The sequence below is a fragment of the Ictidomys tridecemlineatus genome, chromosome 3 (genome assembly GCF_052094955.1).
Source record: "Ictidomys tridecemlineatus isolate mIctTri1 chromosome 3, mIctTri1.hap1, whole genome shotgun sequence".
Taxonomy (NCBI): Eukaryota; Metazoa; Chordata; class Mammalia; order Rodentia; family Sciuridae; genus Ictidomys; species Ictidomys tridecemlineatus.
The window spans coordinates 16969897-16986529 of record NC_135479.1 but is presented as its reverse complement, the minus strand read 5'-3'; the positions used below and the strand labels follow the sequence as shown (position 1 = coordinate 16986529).

The following is a 16633-nucleotide window of genomic DNA, read 5'->3' as shown; positions in this document are numbered from 1 at the left end:
ACCAGGGGCAGGGGCAGGAGAAGCTGGGGAGGGGGCACCAACTGCAGGCGCAGGAGGGGCCGGTGTGCAGGGGAAGTGACACATGGTGTTTAGCAGGGAATAGATGGCAACGTGCCTTAAAGGGGGGATTGAAGGCTGGAGCAGGAAGCAGGGTCTAGAGGTTGGGTGACAGGGCAGCGTGACAGGGCAGCCAGCCTGGTTTCCAGGAGGTGTTTCCAGTATCCTCTGATTTGCCTGCGACTCGGCTGAGTATGTGAGTGAAGTGGGCATCCTGGGTGAGACGCGGAGGGCAGGATTTCCTGGTCACTTTCTAGAAGAAACCTCTGGCCATAGCAGCTGGGCTGCTCACCTCTGGGGACAGCAGAGCCTGGGCCTCCGCCGAATGCTGAGCAAGCCCAGCAGGTTTGTCCTGCGGGCTGCTCTCTGTTTCTCTCCTTCCTTGGGGAAGAGCCACTTGGGAAAGTGGGGGTAAAGGTATTTCTCACCTCTCTGGAGACTGCAAAGTTGAGTTACTGATGAATAAAGTGTTGGAATTTCCTTGGGCTATAGAGATGAGTAGGTTTGTCCCCATCTCTGTTGAAGCCCAGGAGCAAGTTAGCTGACCCCAGCGCCATTCAGTGAGTGTCCCTTGTGCCAGGCACAGGGCGGGCCTGCAGGGCGGGGCTTCTTGGGAGCCGAATGCTTGCTGCAGGAAGAGTGGAGGACAGAGGGGGTAAACCAGGCCCACCAGGGACTCAGGTTGACATTGAAGGGACAACATGACCCTGCGAACCACTGGGGTCAAGGAGAGCTTCCTGCAGGGGTGGCAGGAGGACAGGCTCTGCCCAGGAGAGGAACTGCTCCATGACACCTGGGAGGGAGGGCTGCAGAGCCTGATGTCATCACGGGGACAGAAAGAGGAAGGAATGGGTGCCTGTGAGGGTGGAGGTCCTGGGGGTGGGGAGGACATTCCTGGCAGGTGAGCACAGAAAGTTGGCCCCTGGAAAAAGACAGACACATAGACAGAACCAGACTCAGCTCACTATGGGCAAGTGAAAGAAAATGATATTCAAGTTTGCTTTTAAGGACTAAGGGAAGGCCCTGAGGTCCAGAGAGGATGAGCAGGGCCAGGGCAGCAGTGGGTGGGGCAGTGGGTGGATGGGAGGGTGTGATGGGGCCAAGGGTTCGTGGAGGGAGGCATTCTCCAGAGCACATGCTAAGGCAGGAGGTGCCAAAAGCCTCTGTAATCACCATAAGTAATATCATGATATTATTACTGATTTTTTCCCTTTTCCCCAAGCTCTAATGTAATCAGTACTGTCACTGAACCTGTATTTTTCTTATTTTGTTCATCATGAATTTTTTTTGTTGTTGCATTAATTTCGATTTTTTAAAATACTGCATTAGGGGCTGGGGTGTAGCTCGTGGTAGAGTGCTTGCTTGCCTGGGAGGCACAAGGCCCTGGGTTCTATTCCCAGCACTGCAAAAAAGTAAACAATTGCATTAAAATATGACATATCCTGACTCCTAAGGGTTTTGACACCCCTTAAATTTTGCACCCACTTCACCCTAGTCCAGGTGGGGCCACTCATGAGGGCTGCACGCTGCGGGAGAGCCCCACTGCCCTGACCTTAGCTAGACTAGCAAAGGGAATTCCACCCTCCATCTCACGTTCCTGCTGCAGAATCCCAGGGTGGGCTCCAGAGCTAAGAGTCTGGCCCTGAGTTCAGCCGTGCGTTTCGCAGCAGGTGCAGAAACCGGCTGGGGCTGAGACATCTGGACAGAGGGACGAGCCTACAGGAAAGAGCAGGGGAGCAGAGCAGGGCTGGTGAGGAGGAGAGCAGTCTCCGGGTTCAGCATCCTGCCTGGAAGCTCTGCAGGAGGGTAATTTAAGGAGGCTAGCCTTCCAGTTGAGGGGCTCCCGCCACTCCCCCTGTCCCCAGCTAGACTCAAATTCTGGAATCAGAGTGGGATGGAGCCTTAGGGGAGGTTAAAGAGCAAACAGGGCAGCCATCTTTCAGACGTGTTCATTCCGTCACCGCTCTGCCTCAGTTTCCTCATCTGCAGTTAGGCACAGCTACTCTGGCCCCAGGAATAATTAAGCCATGGTAGATGTTAAAGGGCCTGATACACAGCGAGGCACAATTTGTAGTGACTGGTAATAAGCCAGGTAGGAAGCAGAGCCCAGGAAGCAGCTCATTAAACAAGAGGTCAGGAGCACTGCTGCTCTGGAGCCAGAGAGGTGTGCTAATGAGGGTCTGTGAGCCCATACAGCTAGCAGCAGCAGGCAAGTGGGAGGGCATATGTGTATGTGTGTGTGGGGGGGGATGCGTGCATGTGTGCACATGCACGGGAATATAGTTGGGCCGTGCTTGGGATCCATGGTGATTGAGGTGGCTTCCTCCAGCAGAGCCTCTGTGCTACAGGCTGCTCCTCTTACCACCCTCTGTTCCAGGTCCCCTCTGAGCAGGCAGCTCCAGAGCTTCCAGACCAAGAGGATTCGAGGGAGCAGGGCCAGGAGACTAGGGGCAGGGGCTGGGAAGAAACTGGATGTAGGAGGGGAAGGGGGCAGAGACAGGAAGCGGCAGACCAGGCTGCTCATGGCATCCACGTAACCGTGTCCCTTGCTCTCTGTGCCCACAGGCCCTTCTCCTCCTGGGGCTGAACCCTGTCTCCACCTCCCTCCAGGACCAGAACTGCGAGAGCCTGTCCCTGGCCAACAACATCTCTGGTGAGTCTCCTACCCACTTCTGCAAGATGTAAGGTCACTACAGTGTCCCCTGCCACAGAACTCCCAAAGTCTGTGCACAGAACCATGCCTGGGGGCAGAAACGGCAGAGACTTCCCCTCCAGGACTCTAAGCTATTTGTCATGTCTCCATACTATCTAGGAGGATGCTAAAGCTGGGTGTCCATTTGGTGGGAAAGAGAACTAGTTAGCCAGCAGCCTGTGCTGTGGGCAAGTACCCCAAGCAGTCACTTCCCTGCTTTAGGGTGGGCCACAGGGGAGGATGTCCCAGCCCCTGCTGCCAGGCTGTGACTCGGACATCAGATGAGGGAGAAAGATTGCTGCTTTCTGCTGCTAAAAGTGCCCAGAATCACCTCCGTGGGCTGCTGACCGTGCTCCAGGCAGGACTCAAGGAATTCAAGACGTGTTAACCCCATGTGCATAGCGATCTTCTGAGGGGGCCACTGTTGTCCTAAATTTGACACATAAGGAAACTGAGGCACAGAGACACACTAGTAAGTGCCGGATCCCAAATGGAGCAGGTGGACATGCTCCGAAACACAGGGCTTTAGACCTCCCCAGTGGGAACTATTGCAAATGTTGCTCATGCCTAGAACTTAACTGCTTACAAGGGGCTTTTGTAGTATTATCTTATTTCATCCTCACAAGAGTTGAAAACCCGACATTCATCCAGAAGGGAAGTTTGAAGTGGGAAAGAATTTCTTAAGTCTCCCAGAAACACACCATCAGTGGCTGGGACCCAAATCAAAGTCTTGGGGCTCCCAAGGCCAGGCCTTTGCTAACTTTGGGCATCATCCTGGGAATGTCTGGTACCAGGCAAAATGCAGCAGTCTCCTACACCTAGGGGTCCTTGGGAGGGTTGATGTCTGTGGTGATTTAGTTCCTCCTCAAGGCTTTCCTTGATTCATTAGCTGAGCACCTACTCTGCAGCAGGCCCTGTGCAAGGGGGTAGGGGAGCTCCCAGCCTCCAGGTCCCCCGTGCAGGTACTAGAAGGCAGAGTGAGAGACGCACTGGCCGAGAGAGGGACTGGAGTGTGTTAGCAGATCAGAAGGCATCAGTTTCTGCATCTGGGCCTGCAGGGACAGGAGGCTTCTGCAACTCAGAGCAGCTGTCACCTGGCCTGCTGTTCCTTCACCAGCCAGGGTTGGGGGAGAGGGGTGAGTGCTGGGCATGGGCAAGGCAGACTGACTTCTTGTGCTGGCTGATAGCGAGGGCTCAGGCATGTCCTGGCTAGGAGGAGGGAGATGGGCAACCACAGGGACAAGCATGCCTTTAACCCCTTGGAGCCAGGCTTTGTCCGATGCTAAAGGGAGAGGTGACTCCTGCCCCAGGACCTGTCAGAGGTCAATGGCACTGAGTTTGTGGCTGTTTCTGCAGAGTGTAGGCCACTACTGTGTACGATGATGGTTGCCTGTGTCAGATGGCTTTTAAAGGTGCTCTCTGTATAGCTAGAAAGAAGGGAAGGACCCTGTCATCAACTGCTTGTGACAGTGGCGGTGGCAGGAAGGCAGGACAGGGTTGGGGTGAATCCTAGCAGCCTTCCTAAAGGAGAGGGGTTTCAAGGTGAGTCTTTTTTTTGGGGGGGGTGCTGGGAATTGAGCGCAGGGCCTTGTGCATGCAAGGCAAGTGCTCTACCAACTGAGCTACATCTCCAACCCATCAGAGTGAGTCTTAAGAGAGATTCTGGGAGCTGGCTAAGAGCCAGCACCTGAGCCAAAGCAAAGGTGCACTGGGGACCAATAAGTAGGCTTGGCGGAAGGACCAGCGCTGGATGAGGAGGGAGGAACATTAAGCCTGGGGAGGTGCTGGGAGCCCACAGCATCAGGCTGCAAAACTGGCAAAGCTGGGCTCTAGGGAAAGGAGATTCACGCCCAGTCAGCAAAGAGGGAGATGGGGAGGGAGGAGGCCCAGGGGGAGTGACTGGGTACCAGGTCAGGCTCCATTAACTTGCTTGTTGTGTTCAAGAGGAGTGACATCCCCGAGCCCATGCAGGTGTCACCTGTCCTTGGCAGCAGCGGGCCTTGATGAATGGTATTCATTCCCTGGTGACTTGTACTGGGTGCCCCCACCCCCAGCCCAGCCTGCCTGGCTTTGTGGCGTGCAATCCATCACCCTCCAAACAGCCTCTGGTATCGGGCCATTTGTCTTCTGATGCCGAGACCTACCCAGAGCGATGGGCATTGGTAGAGACAGATGGTGAGGGTGGGGCCAAGGGGCCAGGACAGATGGATGGGCGTCTGGCTGGGGCAGCTGGCACTGAGCCGGGACTTTTGTGGGGGGGCTCTCACATGCTTCATGCCAGGAGCAGGGAGAGGCTGGTCCCCAGGGCTAAGGCCCATCATGTGGCATATCACAGACTTGGCAAACCTAAAATCATGGCATGAGGACGACCATGCCAGGAAGTGACAGAATTGCCAACTAACAACATCACAGACAAATGGAATCAGAGTTGACGAGGACCTGGGGTCATCAGTTCCCATTTCTGGCCTTAAGGAAGTGAATGTTAGTAATTACTTAGTGCCCACTATGTATTTTTTGGACACTACTCCAAGTGCTTCATATCATCCAGTATCACAAAAATATAGTCAGGAAGAATTTTTACCTGAAAGAGGAAACTGAGGCCCTGAGGGATTGAACAACTTGCCTGAAAACACACAGTTACTAAGACTGACAGCGAGTTTTGAGCCAAGTGGGTTTGATTTCAGACTTAACCACCAATATCACATTATGTGGCCACTCAGAGATCCATGGTGCTCAGAGTCCAGTGTAATCAGACATCGGGGGTATAGAGCCACCACTGAAGTTTCCCATACCAATACTGGATTTGCACATGGTCCCAGTTTTTTCTTAGCATCTACTATATGCCTGGCGCTATACTAGGTGTTGGAAATTCAGAGAGAAGAGTGTGCAAACCCCCAGGCCAGGAGGGTCTGTGGCATCTTTCTTCTCTGGCCAACCAAGAAGGAGGCAGCTCAATCATTAGGTGGCCAAGCAAAGACCAGGGCTCTGACTGCCCTCTGCTACCCTCTGTAAGCCGTGCCACCCTGGCAGATCTTCTTCCCACTCATCTCAGAGGTACATTCTTCTGAATGTGTTTCAGAGGTTGCTCTAGGGCCCCTGGCAGCTGCCACTCAAGGCAGCCTTTAAATTCAGCCTCCCCTGGAGTTAAGCCAGACAAAGGGATGGGCTTCCCACCTGCCAGGATACTGCCAAGAACCCCTGCATCTTGTCCAGAAGTCCCTGATGGGAGCCAGGAGCCAGGTTCCAATTTCCTTCTGAAATTAGAGCACAGTTGGACCCTAAGACTAATGGGAAGGGAACTGCAAAAGAAACTAGGGCCCAGTTGGGCACAAGTCACCTTCAAAAGGTCTCTATTCTTATGTGAATGAGGGTGTGAGCCACCCAGCAATAAGGAGGTCAACACCTTAGGCACAATAAGCACCCTCCTGCCTCAGGGCTTTGTACTTCCTGCTCTCTCTTAGCTCCTAGAGCATACTGTCCCAGCTATGTTCCTTCCCTCGCTTCCTTTAGGTTTTAATTAAGTGCTATTATTTTATAAAAATGCTAAATTAAAACAGCACTGTCCGTCTTTATCTCCCTATAGTGCTTAGTTTTACTTCATAGTATTTCTCACTGGTTTGTTTGTTTGCTTATTGTCTCCCGGCCAAGTAGGACACAAGTACCATGCCGGCAGGGCATTTATCTTATTCATTACTTTACCTCCAGTCCTGGTTATTTCTTAGGTTTACCTAAGTGCTTCCTGAATAAAGAGCAGTCATTCTCTTCCTTCTGTACCCTAACTGACCAGGAGGGGCGCTTTTGGCAGGAGCTGCAGGAGGAGTTGGCTCCTAACTGCAGCTCACCTTTGCACTGTGGCTGGCCAATAGGCTCAGCTAGTGGCAAGGCTGGCTTACTCTGAATCAAACTGCTCCTCACCCAGAACCGTGAGGTCCAGGTGTAAGAATAACCCCAGGAGGGCAGAAGAGGCTGGACATTTGTGACAGTGGGACCTGGAGGGGATGTTGGCCCAAGAATCCAAGTCCAGCAGCCCTGAATTGAGGTCCTTACTATGGTCACCAGGCTGTGACATGGAGACTTCCTTCCTGCCTTCTCCCTTGCCAGCTGGTAGACGGACACCTCCCTATCTTGTGAAATCATCTGTCTTCCTGGCTTTCTCTGAGTCTCGCTCTCTTATCCTTAGTGTCCTTAGTGTCTTTTTTTTTTTAAACTCTCTTCCCCTCTTCTCTCCCTCCACCTGACTTGGCTTCTTCCCTCCCCACCCCTCTTTTCTCCCCCTCAAAGAGTGGCTAGGGAGATTGAAGGAATGGCTGAATTGCCTAAGGTAAAGCGCCCTTCACAGTGCCTGGTATACAGTAGTGTTAGACAAATGTTGGTTCCCCTGCCCCGAGTCCTGTACACCAGTCCCCTAAGGGACACCCCCCACCCCCGCTCTCGTCCTTCCCGGATGCGGATGCGGTGTCCACCGGGCGGTGAGCTGAGGTCTTGTATGTGCCACTTGAGGGACTGCGCCCGGGAACACAGTGCCCGAGGCCCTCTCTTGCTGCCTCCTCCCTGCCTTTGACCTCCGGGTCCCCTTCCCATCGTCCACTTTTCCTTTACTCCCTGTTCTCTTGCTGCCTCTGCCTCCTCTTGTACTTTAAAACCACAGGCCAAACTCCTAGCGCAAGTTCAGCCGCTCTTTCCACGCTCTGCCGCAAAGCCCCGCCCCACATGACTGACCACGCCCCTCCTAGGACCACGCCCATCCAGCCTTGAGTCCCAGGCATGCGTGCTGCGTGCTGGTCTGACTCTGGAGCAAGGGACGTCTTTGTCGCCTACCCCTTGTATTTGGCTTCTCTTCTTTGCCCCTGTAGCCTTCCTTCCTCTCTTCCTGCCTCGCACACAGATTTCTACTCCATGAAGGATTTTCTGGGCTCTTAATGCAAAGGCCCCAGGCGCCACTTCCGTGCAGTTTCCACGCAGTCTACTTCGAGCGACTGGAGGCGCGGGCAGGGACCCGAGGGCAGCCCCAGAGAAGGCAGAGTCTTCTCTGAGAGAATGTGCGTTAGGCATGTTTCAGACACTACCACCTATGGCATCCCTTTTAATATTCCCAGTGCCTAGCTCAGGAGATACAGTGACCGAATGAATGAATGTACAACCTATGAGGAAGGAACAATGACATCATTCGCACCTGGTGCGTGCTGGCACCCAGTCAGCCCTAAATGCTCCCTTCCCTGTTGCCTCCTTGACTGCCCCCCCCACACACACACACACTTTATTGCCACACAATATGGTGCAATTGAAAGAATGCTTAATTTAGAGTCAAAAACATCAGGCTGAGCCAGGTGCAGTGGCACAGGCCTGTAATCTCAGTGGCTCAGAAGGCTGAGACAGGAGGATCGAGAGTACTAAGCAACTCAGTGAGACCATGGCTCTAAATAAAATACAAGGCTGAGGATACAGCTCAGTTGGTAGAGTGCTTGACTTGCATGTGCAAGGCCCTGGGTTCAATCTCCAGTACATCTCCCCCCACCCAAACAAAAAAATCAGTCTGTGAGTCTTGACTCTTTTACACTTTGACTTATGACCTTGGACAAGTCACTCAACATCCATGGGCTTTGATTTCCTCATCTATAAAGGATGGGGGGAGGGTAGACATTGGAGGAGACATTGGAGGTTGGATGAGGACCTAAGAGACGAAGAGCTTTGAAAAAAGCAGAGCGTAGTTCACAATTTTATCCCCCTCCCCGCCGCCACATGCCCCTGGCGTCCCCTCCTCTGGGTTCAGCACTATCAGCATGATCCATGACAGATTGAAATCCCAACCTGGCACACCAGGGCATTGCAGAGTGCTGCCTTCCTCACTCCCCCACTGCTCTGCGATGCCATCAGGAGGCTCAGCTGCAAAACAGCACCCTCCTGGCCCACCCCAGCACCTGGCCTGCCCCAGCTCTGGCCCCTCCAGTCCAGATTCTTTCTTTTAATTAAGCCACTGGCCTTGAGATCTCTGCCCCCTGAGCCCTGATTTGCACAAATGCCCCATGAATCGCTTTGATCAGAAGGAAAAGCCAGCATTTGGTACCCATGTAGCTCTGCACTGCCCTGATCCAGCAGGAAGAGGAAGCCAATTTAGCCCACTGCTGTTTCCTGAGATTGGAGACAGGCTAATTTGGGGAGGAAATGGCAGACAGGCAGCCAGGGCTTGGCAGCTGCTGATGCCCAGCCCCAAAGAGGCTGTCCCCTACCTGTATAGATCATGGCTCCCTGGCTTGTCTGTACATTTTGTGCCAGTTCCAAGTTATTAACCCTTTCTGCCATGATGGGACAATGGGTCTCAGCAGGACTGGTGAACCAACCTCATGCCCAAAGGGGCGTAAAGGCAGAGAAAGAGGGGAAGCACCGGGGAGATGCCAGGACCATGCAGGGGTGCTTAGCCCCCACCCTGGAGACTATTTCCCCCTACCCTCCAGAAATGTCACTGAGGCCTCAACTCTACCCCAACACACACACACACACACACACACACACACACACACACACACACACACACACAATGTCTCTCCCTCTTTTTCCCCACTCCACCCTAAAATCTCTTTATCAGAGGAAAATATTAATGTTTGAAGGGGCCTTTAATAATCTTTTTCTAGTTCAACTGTTTATGAGTCTTCAGAATCACAGACCCCCTGGATCATCTAATAATAGCCGTAGCATCCTTTCTCCATTAGAGCGTGTATACGCCAAAGTTTTCATTATATTCCAGGTCTCTATGAACTCCTGAGATTCCCAATGGATGGAGATTAAGGATTTCTGATCTCAAACCGGGGGTGTAGCTCAGTGGTAGAATTCTTGCCTAGAATGTGTGAGCCCCTGGGTTCAAGCCCCAGGACTGAAAAACAAACAAACAAACAAAAAAAAAAAACGGATCTAATCCAACCACTTCATTTTATTCTAGAAGAAAACAAGGCCCAGTGAGATTTGCCTATGGTCACCCAGCAAATTAGTGGCAGAGCCCATTCTGAGCCATGGGCCCAGACTCCCAGCTCAATGCCCTGAAGGTGTCTCCTCCCTTTTCTCCCCATGGGCCCAGGTCCCAGTATAGACCAGAGCACAGGAAACGTGTGCTCAGTAAGTGTGGCTGTCAGACCAGCTGGTCGACCTGGTTGTGCTGCATCTTCCCTGCGGGGTTAGGGCAGATGTGGTTTGGTTCCAGAAATACATGAGGAGCCTGGGTCAGGAGTTGACTGGACCTGTTCCAGAGTGTTCCTGTGAAGTTTTGGAGCTCTAGTCTGATACCAAGGATGGGGTCAAAAGATGTGTCCCCAAGAACAGGGGACCTGAAACAGACCCAGCCATCTTCCAAATTCCAACCAGGACCTTAGATTTCAACTCCACTTCCAGCCATCTCTGTTTCTCCTCTGTTCTAGAACTCATGCTGGCTCCAGACTCCTTCCCGGGTGTCTCCTCTCATAGACAGGCTCATTTCTGCACCCGGGGCCATTGATTTTGTCCTGTCTCTATGTGATTGGGAGCAAGTGGGGGGAGGGGAAGGGCTATGGAGGGTCCTCTGCCTAAGGAAGGGGTCCTGCTCTGCTTACCAGTCATCTCTGTCCCCAGGCCTGCAGTGCAACGCCTCCGTGGACCTCATTGGTACCTGCTGGCCCCGGAGCCCTGCAGGGCAATTGGTGGTGCGGCCCTGCCCTGCCTTTTTCTACGGTGTCCGCTACAATACCACAAGTAAGAAGAAGGTAGAGGGTGGACATCTGCTGGGGTGGGGTGGGAAGAGCTTGAAAGTGGGGAAATAACAAGCTATAGCTATACTAATAATACCTTTTGAGGGTACCACCACCACTGCAAAGCCCACTCTGGCTGACTCTCACAATACCAGGCAGCACCATCTGGCATAAAGCTAAGCCTTCGAGGCTCAGAGAGGTTAGGGAACTTGCCCAAGGATTCCAGCTGGTAAGGGGTAAAGCTGAAATGTTTGTGTGACATTTTCTCCTATAGTTGCCCATCTTTGGATTAGTCTATTGAGACCCACAGCAACCCCATGAGGTAAGGCAGGGATCTTTCAAAGAGCCCCAACTTTGCAGATGATAGCTCAGGGCCCTCCAACCAGGACATGGAGCAGGGGCTTCACTGCCTCTCAGGGGTGCAGTGGGGCAGGACTGACCCAGGGCTGTGCAGATACTTGATCCCCTGTAAACACCGCGCTCCCCTGAGGCCCCACACATTTGCGCCAGGCTTTGCAGCTCCTTGCTATAGCACCTGCCACCCGCAGAATTAATTTGCTCTCTCCTGTCAATGACTCAGATCCCTGCATATGGAGAGAAGAACAGCTGCAGACCAGGGGCCCTGACTCACCCGAGAGAAGCTGGGGATGGGGTTCCCTGCCTTGGCCTTTGGATCCAGTAGGCCTGAGCCCAGAGCCCCAGGAGTGTGCCAAAGACGACTGCAGATGCTAGTGGTCCACTCTAAGACTTGTTGCATGATCGCTGCTCATATTTTTCCCTCTGCTGGGGCAGATTCCCCTCTGAGGATTGAGGGGGCTGGATGACCTGGTTTCTAAGGCTTCTTCCAGCTTAAAGCCCTCCTGCCCCTTTTTCCTTTACAAGACAGAATTAAATTTGGGGGCTATGCCAAGGAGGCGTGGGAGGACTGGGAGGGTGACTGTGACCCTCTCCTGGGGGCTGCTAGGGCAGAACAGGAGGCTGGAACAGCCCTTCCAAGCCTCTGTGTTCATCTGTAACCATATGCTGGCTATAGGAGGGATCAGGGAGGAGAAGAAGGACTGGGAGGAATGTGGGGACTAAGGAGAGGAGACCCAGGTAGGAGAAGAGGAGCAGGGCCTACGAGGCCAAGGAAGCCAAAGAGGAGAGTTTGCATCGAAGTGGGCCAACCTCCAATTTAGGAGGGCTCATTTTGAATAGTGAGATTGAGGCACAGAGAGATTAATAACCTGCTGGAGGTTAGAAAGCTTGGAGGCAGAGTCAGGCCCAGAGAGCCAGAGCCTGCCCAGAGCTCCGCGTACCATGCTGAGATCTTCAGGAGTTCCTGGGACAGCTGCAGTTCCAAAATTGGCATGCCGGCACATCTGGCCTCCCCTACAGCAACCCCAGAACCTGCTGGTCCCAACCTCCCTGATCTCCTCCCCAGTGCCGCTGCCCACTCTCAGGCACCCTAATCTCCAACCATAGTTCTGAATCTGAACCTGTTACCCTCACTTGGAATGCACACTCTGTGGCTCCCTGTTGAGTCCCTCCTCCTGTGTGGGCCTGCGAGCTCTTGCAGACATGGTCCTGCTCATTTTTGCACCCAGTCCTGGCTGCTCCCCATAAGCACCCTATACTCTTGTCCCCCAGGGTTACTTTACATGCCCCAAATAATCACCGTTAGGCCTTAGTGCTGGGCATGTGCTACTCAATTTGCTGGCCCTGCCTTCAGTGGAAACCAGGAATCCTGGGTTCCAGTGCCAGCCCATCTGTCCCTCTGCCCTGGTCCTCTCTGGGCCTTGGTTTCTCTACCTGCAGGATGGGGATTGGGCTGGCAAGGTGCCCTCTAGGCTCCTTGCTTTTCCTTCTGTGACTCCAGGAAAGAAGCAGGGGCCCCTAGATGTGGGGGACATTTCCGGGCAGGGCTGGAAGATCCCCTTTGCGGGTTGTCCCAGTGCCAGATGATGAGGAATGTGCCTGCCTGTGCCATCAGGAGGAGTGGAACCAGAGCTGCTCCCAATCATTAGGCACTAATTAATTCATTTACTGATGAGGTGTTGCCAGGATTTCTAGGCTTCTCCTTAATGCCCTCCCTCCTGCTCATCAGATCTTCAAAGGGATGGGAAACATTTCCAAAAATATCTATTTTCCCGTGATTCTTTGGGAGGACTGCTCAGCTCAGCAATTAAAGACAAGGAGGTCGCATCCTCCCTGGCAACGGCACCCAGCGGGTGGGGCCTGTTTTCCTTCAGGGTCACCTCCTCTCTCCAGGTCAAAGCCTGTTGCCTAGGATGGCCCGGCCCAGAGAGGGATTCCACGTGCCCCACCCCCTGTGTGGGGTGCCCTCCCATTAGCTCCACCAGCACCCCCTTTGATCAGGACAAGTGGCACGTTCTGAATGTTATATAAGGTAATATAAATATCGCTCCAAGACAATAATAATAAACATCACGGCGACACCATATGTCAGGCACGGTTCTAAGTACTTTGCACATGGTAACTAAAAACCCTGCACCAGTGAGGTGGAAGTCATGACTAGGTCGGCTCTATCTCATGGATAAGGACACTGAGAGATTGAGTGACTGGCCCAAGGTCACACAGCCGGTGGGGGTGGCACCAGGGTCTGCAGGAAGCCTGCCTGGGTGGAGGGCTCAGCTCTGAACACTGTTTCGTGCTGCCTCTCTTAAGGCAAAAACTGCATCCACAACCCTCTGCCCCCACGCCCTTCTCACCAGGTCTCTGCCCCCAAGCCCCTCTCTTTGCAGACATTCCAGAGCAGCCTCTGGTCCCAGGTAGTTCATGTCCACTGTAGAAATGCTGTATCGTCATTTCTGCCCAGGGCTCGGCACTGCACCAGACCAAGGTCCACTCACAGGGAGGCTGGGCAGAGCTTTACAAATCCGCCGAACCCCATTTCCCTTCCAGTTCCCCACAGCCAGAGCTGCTACTTGGGTTAGAAAGGAGGCCATCGCCTTTCAGTCCAGGAGGCCAAGTTGAGGCTCCTTCTCTTGGGGTCAGCATCCACTTTCCTGCCCCACCCCCCAGCATCTCCCTCTGGTCCCGATGCTGCCAGCAGAGAGGCAGCTCCAGGCTGATGGTCCCATGGGAACCGTTGGAGCAGCTCCCTTTTATAAATGAGGAGAGGGCTCTGGCTTCCTCCCAGGGCTCTGTCCCTAGGGGTTTCCAAGCCCAAGACTAGAACTCGGGCAGCTCCCTCAGTCCTCCTCCAGCTCTGTGGGTCAGTGAGAGCCACAGAGAGGCCTGCAGAGGCCAGCAGAGATGGCTCAGGGCTCATTCTCTTTTGCAGTCAATGAATTAAGTCAAGGAAACAGGATAAAGCTACTGATGCCAGAGAGGGATCTGGGGTGGCATAGGACAGCCTCACCAGCAGCAGAGGAGGCAAGACAGAACTTGGAACCCCTCTGTCCCTTCCCTTCTGAATTTATGTCCCTGGTGTCCAGGGGGAGGGGATCAGGTAGAAAGGCCAGTAAAAGGGACCCTTTAGGCAGCTCTGCCCATCCCAGAGCTCCAAAGCCAGGCAGCAGCCCTTAGGGTTTCTTGGAAGGTGACAGTTTGGGGCTCAGTTCAGGCTGATGGCTGCACAGACACCCACCCTTCCCAGACCATGCTCCTGCCTTCTTTCCCAAGTGCCGCAGGCCAGGCCAGGAGCAGTTGTAGTGGGTTCTAGTGCAATAAGATCACTACCAAGCAAGACTCACCCGGTCACCTGACATTTTCTGTCCAAGAATCCACCCCCATGTTCCTACCACATGACCCTCCAAAATAAAGCCTGCTTTGGGGCAATGCCACCAGGGGACCTTCCTTGAGAACTGCCCAGTGAAACCCCACCCCACATTAAAACCTGCCACACAAGAACCACCCATGGAAACCTCCACCACCCACAGACCTACAAGGAACCATGTCATTTAAATCCACTTGAGCTGTCACCACGTACCTTCCACCAGATCCTGCCCAGCTGTGTGAGACTGACTCAGGGACCTCATCCTCCTTTTCTGCGTGACTCCAAATGGGAGCATCTCAGAAGAGCACCCGCCATGAAATCCGCCACCTTATCAGGGCCTAGAGGAAGGCACCCAAGGGGTAGCCATGCTTGTTCACAGGCCAGTTCTGTGGCAAGGTCATGTCAGCTTCGGGGCAGAGCCGTGTCACCCAGAGGCAGTGGCTGCTGTAGCCCTGTGGGAGATGAGTGGATGGGCAGGAAACGGGGTGATAAGAAAAGCTTCCATCCAGAGGCCCAGTGCTGGCCCAGATGAATGGATGGACAGACAGACAGACAGATGCCAAGCTATCACAGCTCTCTTCTTTTTCCAGACAGTGGCTACCGGGAGTGCCTGGCCAATGGCAGCTGGGCCGCACGTGTGAATTACTCTGAGTGCCAGGAGATCCTCAGTGAGGAGGTGAGCTGAGCTGGGCAGGCTGCCACACTGAGGGGTCGGCCAGGAACCCCAGCGTGAGCTGGATGTGAAGTGGTCAGCTGGGGCCTGGGGGGCAGAGGTGATGTCAAGGCCCTGCCCCAGGGAAGATGACCGGCAGCTGCTGGGCAAGCTGTACAGGGACAAGCAGGTCCCGGTTCCTTCCCCCCGTGCCCACTGGAGGCTGCCTGCTGGGGTGTAGTCAGTTCAGACTACAGACATGGTTGTGGGGTTCGCACCCATTTCTACCCCACACACCTGAGCAACACCAAGGTCCATGAGGACTGTCAGAACCAGACATGGAAGTAGGGTAGTGGTGCCATTTTAAAAAGCCCCGGAGATCCTTTTAAAAATTTAAGTGTTTTGAGTAGATACTGCTTACACATAATATAAAATTCAAAAAGTACAGATGGGAATACAGTGAAAAGTCTCCCTCCCACCCCTGTCCCCAGCCAGTGGATTCCCTCCCCAGAGACAGCTGATTTGCCACTTTCTTGAGTGTTGTTCTGTACATACAAGGAATTACGTGTGCGTGTACTTTTTTGGTTTTACCCAGATGTCACATATCATACGTGTTCTTTGACACCTTGCTTTTTTCATGTAGCCATCTATCCTGGAGACCATTCCGTGTCACTACAAAAGAGCATTTTCATTGTTTTTACATTTGCACAATGCCCCATGGTCCATCTATGCCATAACTTACTGAACCGACCTTTATTCTCAGTCTTTGGTCCTTACAAACAGTACTGCCATGAATTCTCTCTTCCGGTGACATTTGGCGGAGGCACGAACGTCTCCATCCAGTGTTTCTGCTACCTCCGTCCCCCTCCGCCCTGTCCCTCCACCTCTACTCCCTTTATCCACAAGTGCTGAGGGAGACGGGGGTCGTGGGCTGGAAGAAATAGAAAATGTAACCGAAAAGCAAAGTGAGCAGAAAGCAAAGGGCAGAAGGGAAACCATCCCAAGCCACCAGGGCCCCTGACTCCTGGAGTGAGGAAGAGGCTGGTCTAGGCAGTCTTGAGGATTCATTGCCTTCAAGATCTGAGTTGGAAAGGACCCTGGAGACCTTCCGTCCCATCTTGAGGTTCCCAGCCCTGCCTGGTGGTAATTAATCACACGAGAGCACTTGTTAGCCGCAGAGCTACGCCCAGCACCCAGTAGCTCAAGCTGCCCAGGAGAATCTGGGAATTGGTATTTTTAACAAGTGCCACCAGGGGAGCCTGCTGTTGGGGCCAAAGTGGGAAACCTGGATCTGGTCCAACACCTTCACTTCACAGAAGGGGAGACTGAGGTCAGGGAAGTGGACAGGCTTGCACAAGGTCACGTAGCTAGAACCTGGAACCCGGGGCTTCGGAGTCCAGGTACCTGAATGTAGCAAGGTGGTTGCAGAGAGGAATCTCCTCCCCCCCCCTCCAGCCCTGAGCACTCTCGTAAGCCCCTCCCGGTTCCTTGAGCTGCTCAGAAATCTCCTTCCAGAAGTTGCAAAGGCAGGTCACTGCTTAGCCTAAATAATGACCAGCTCTTTCACAGTACTGCTCTGGCAGGGCAGCGGAGTTCCTTGGGGTGCAGGATGAGGGGTTTCCTGCCATCTCAGATTTCACAGGTCAGACCTGGGCTGGGCTGGCTTGGCCCAGCATCCCTACAGTCACACCTGAGCCCCGAACATCCTGACTGTGAGCCGACCTGGGCGGTCCTGGGGCTGGGGAAGGAGTACCCCCCTGGACTGGAGGAGGGGTATAGGGTCCAGATTAGGAAAGTTG

General features: G+C 53.6%; 1 protein-coding gene across 3 annotated transcripts in view; it reads left to right on the top strand.

The window, feature by feature from the left end:
• Crhr1 (corticotropin releasing hormone receptor 1) overlaps positions 1–16633 on the top strand; it is a 44091-nt gene that overhangs the window by 15937 nt on the left and 11521 nt on the right. For all 3 annotated transcript variants that reach the window (XM_040268659.2, XM_078041936.1, XM_078041937.1), the window contains 3 exons: positions 2623–2710; positions 10346–10465; positions 14773–14858. In XM_040268659.2, coding sequence (XP_040124593.2) covers positions 2623–2710; positions 10346–10465; positions 14773–14858 — 294 coding nt within the window. The remainder of the gene's footprint in view (positions 1–2622; positions 2711–10345; positions 10466–14772; positions 14859–16633) is intronic.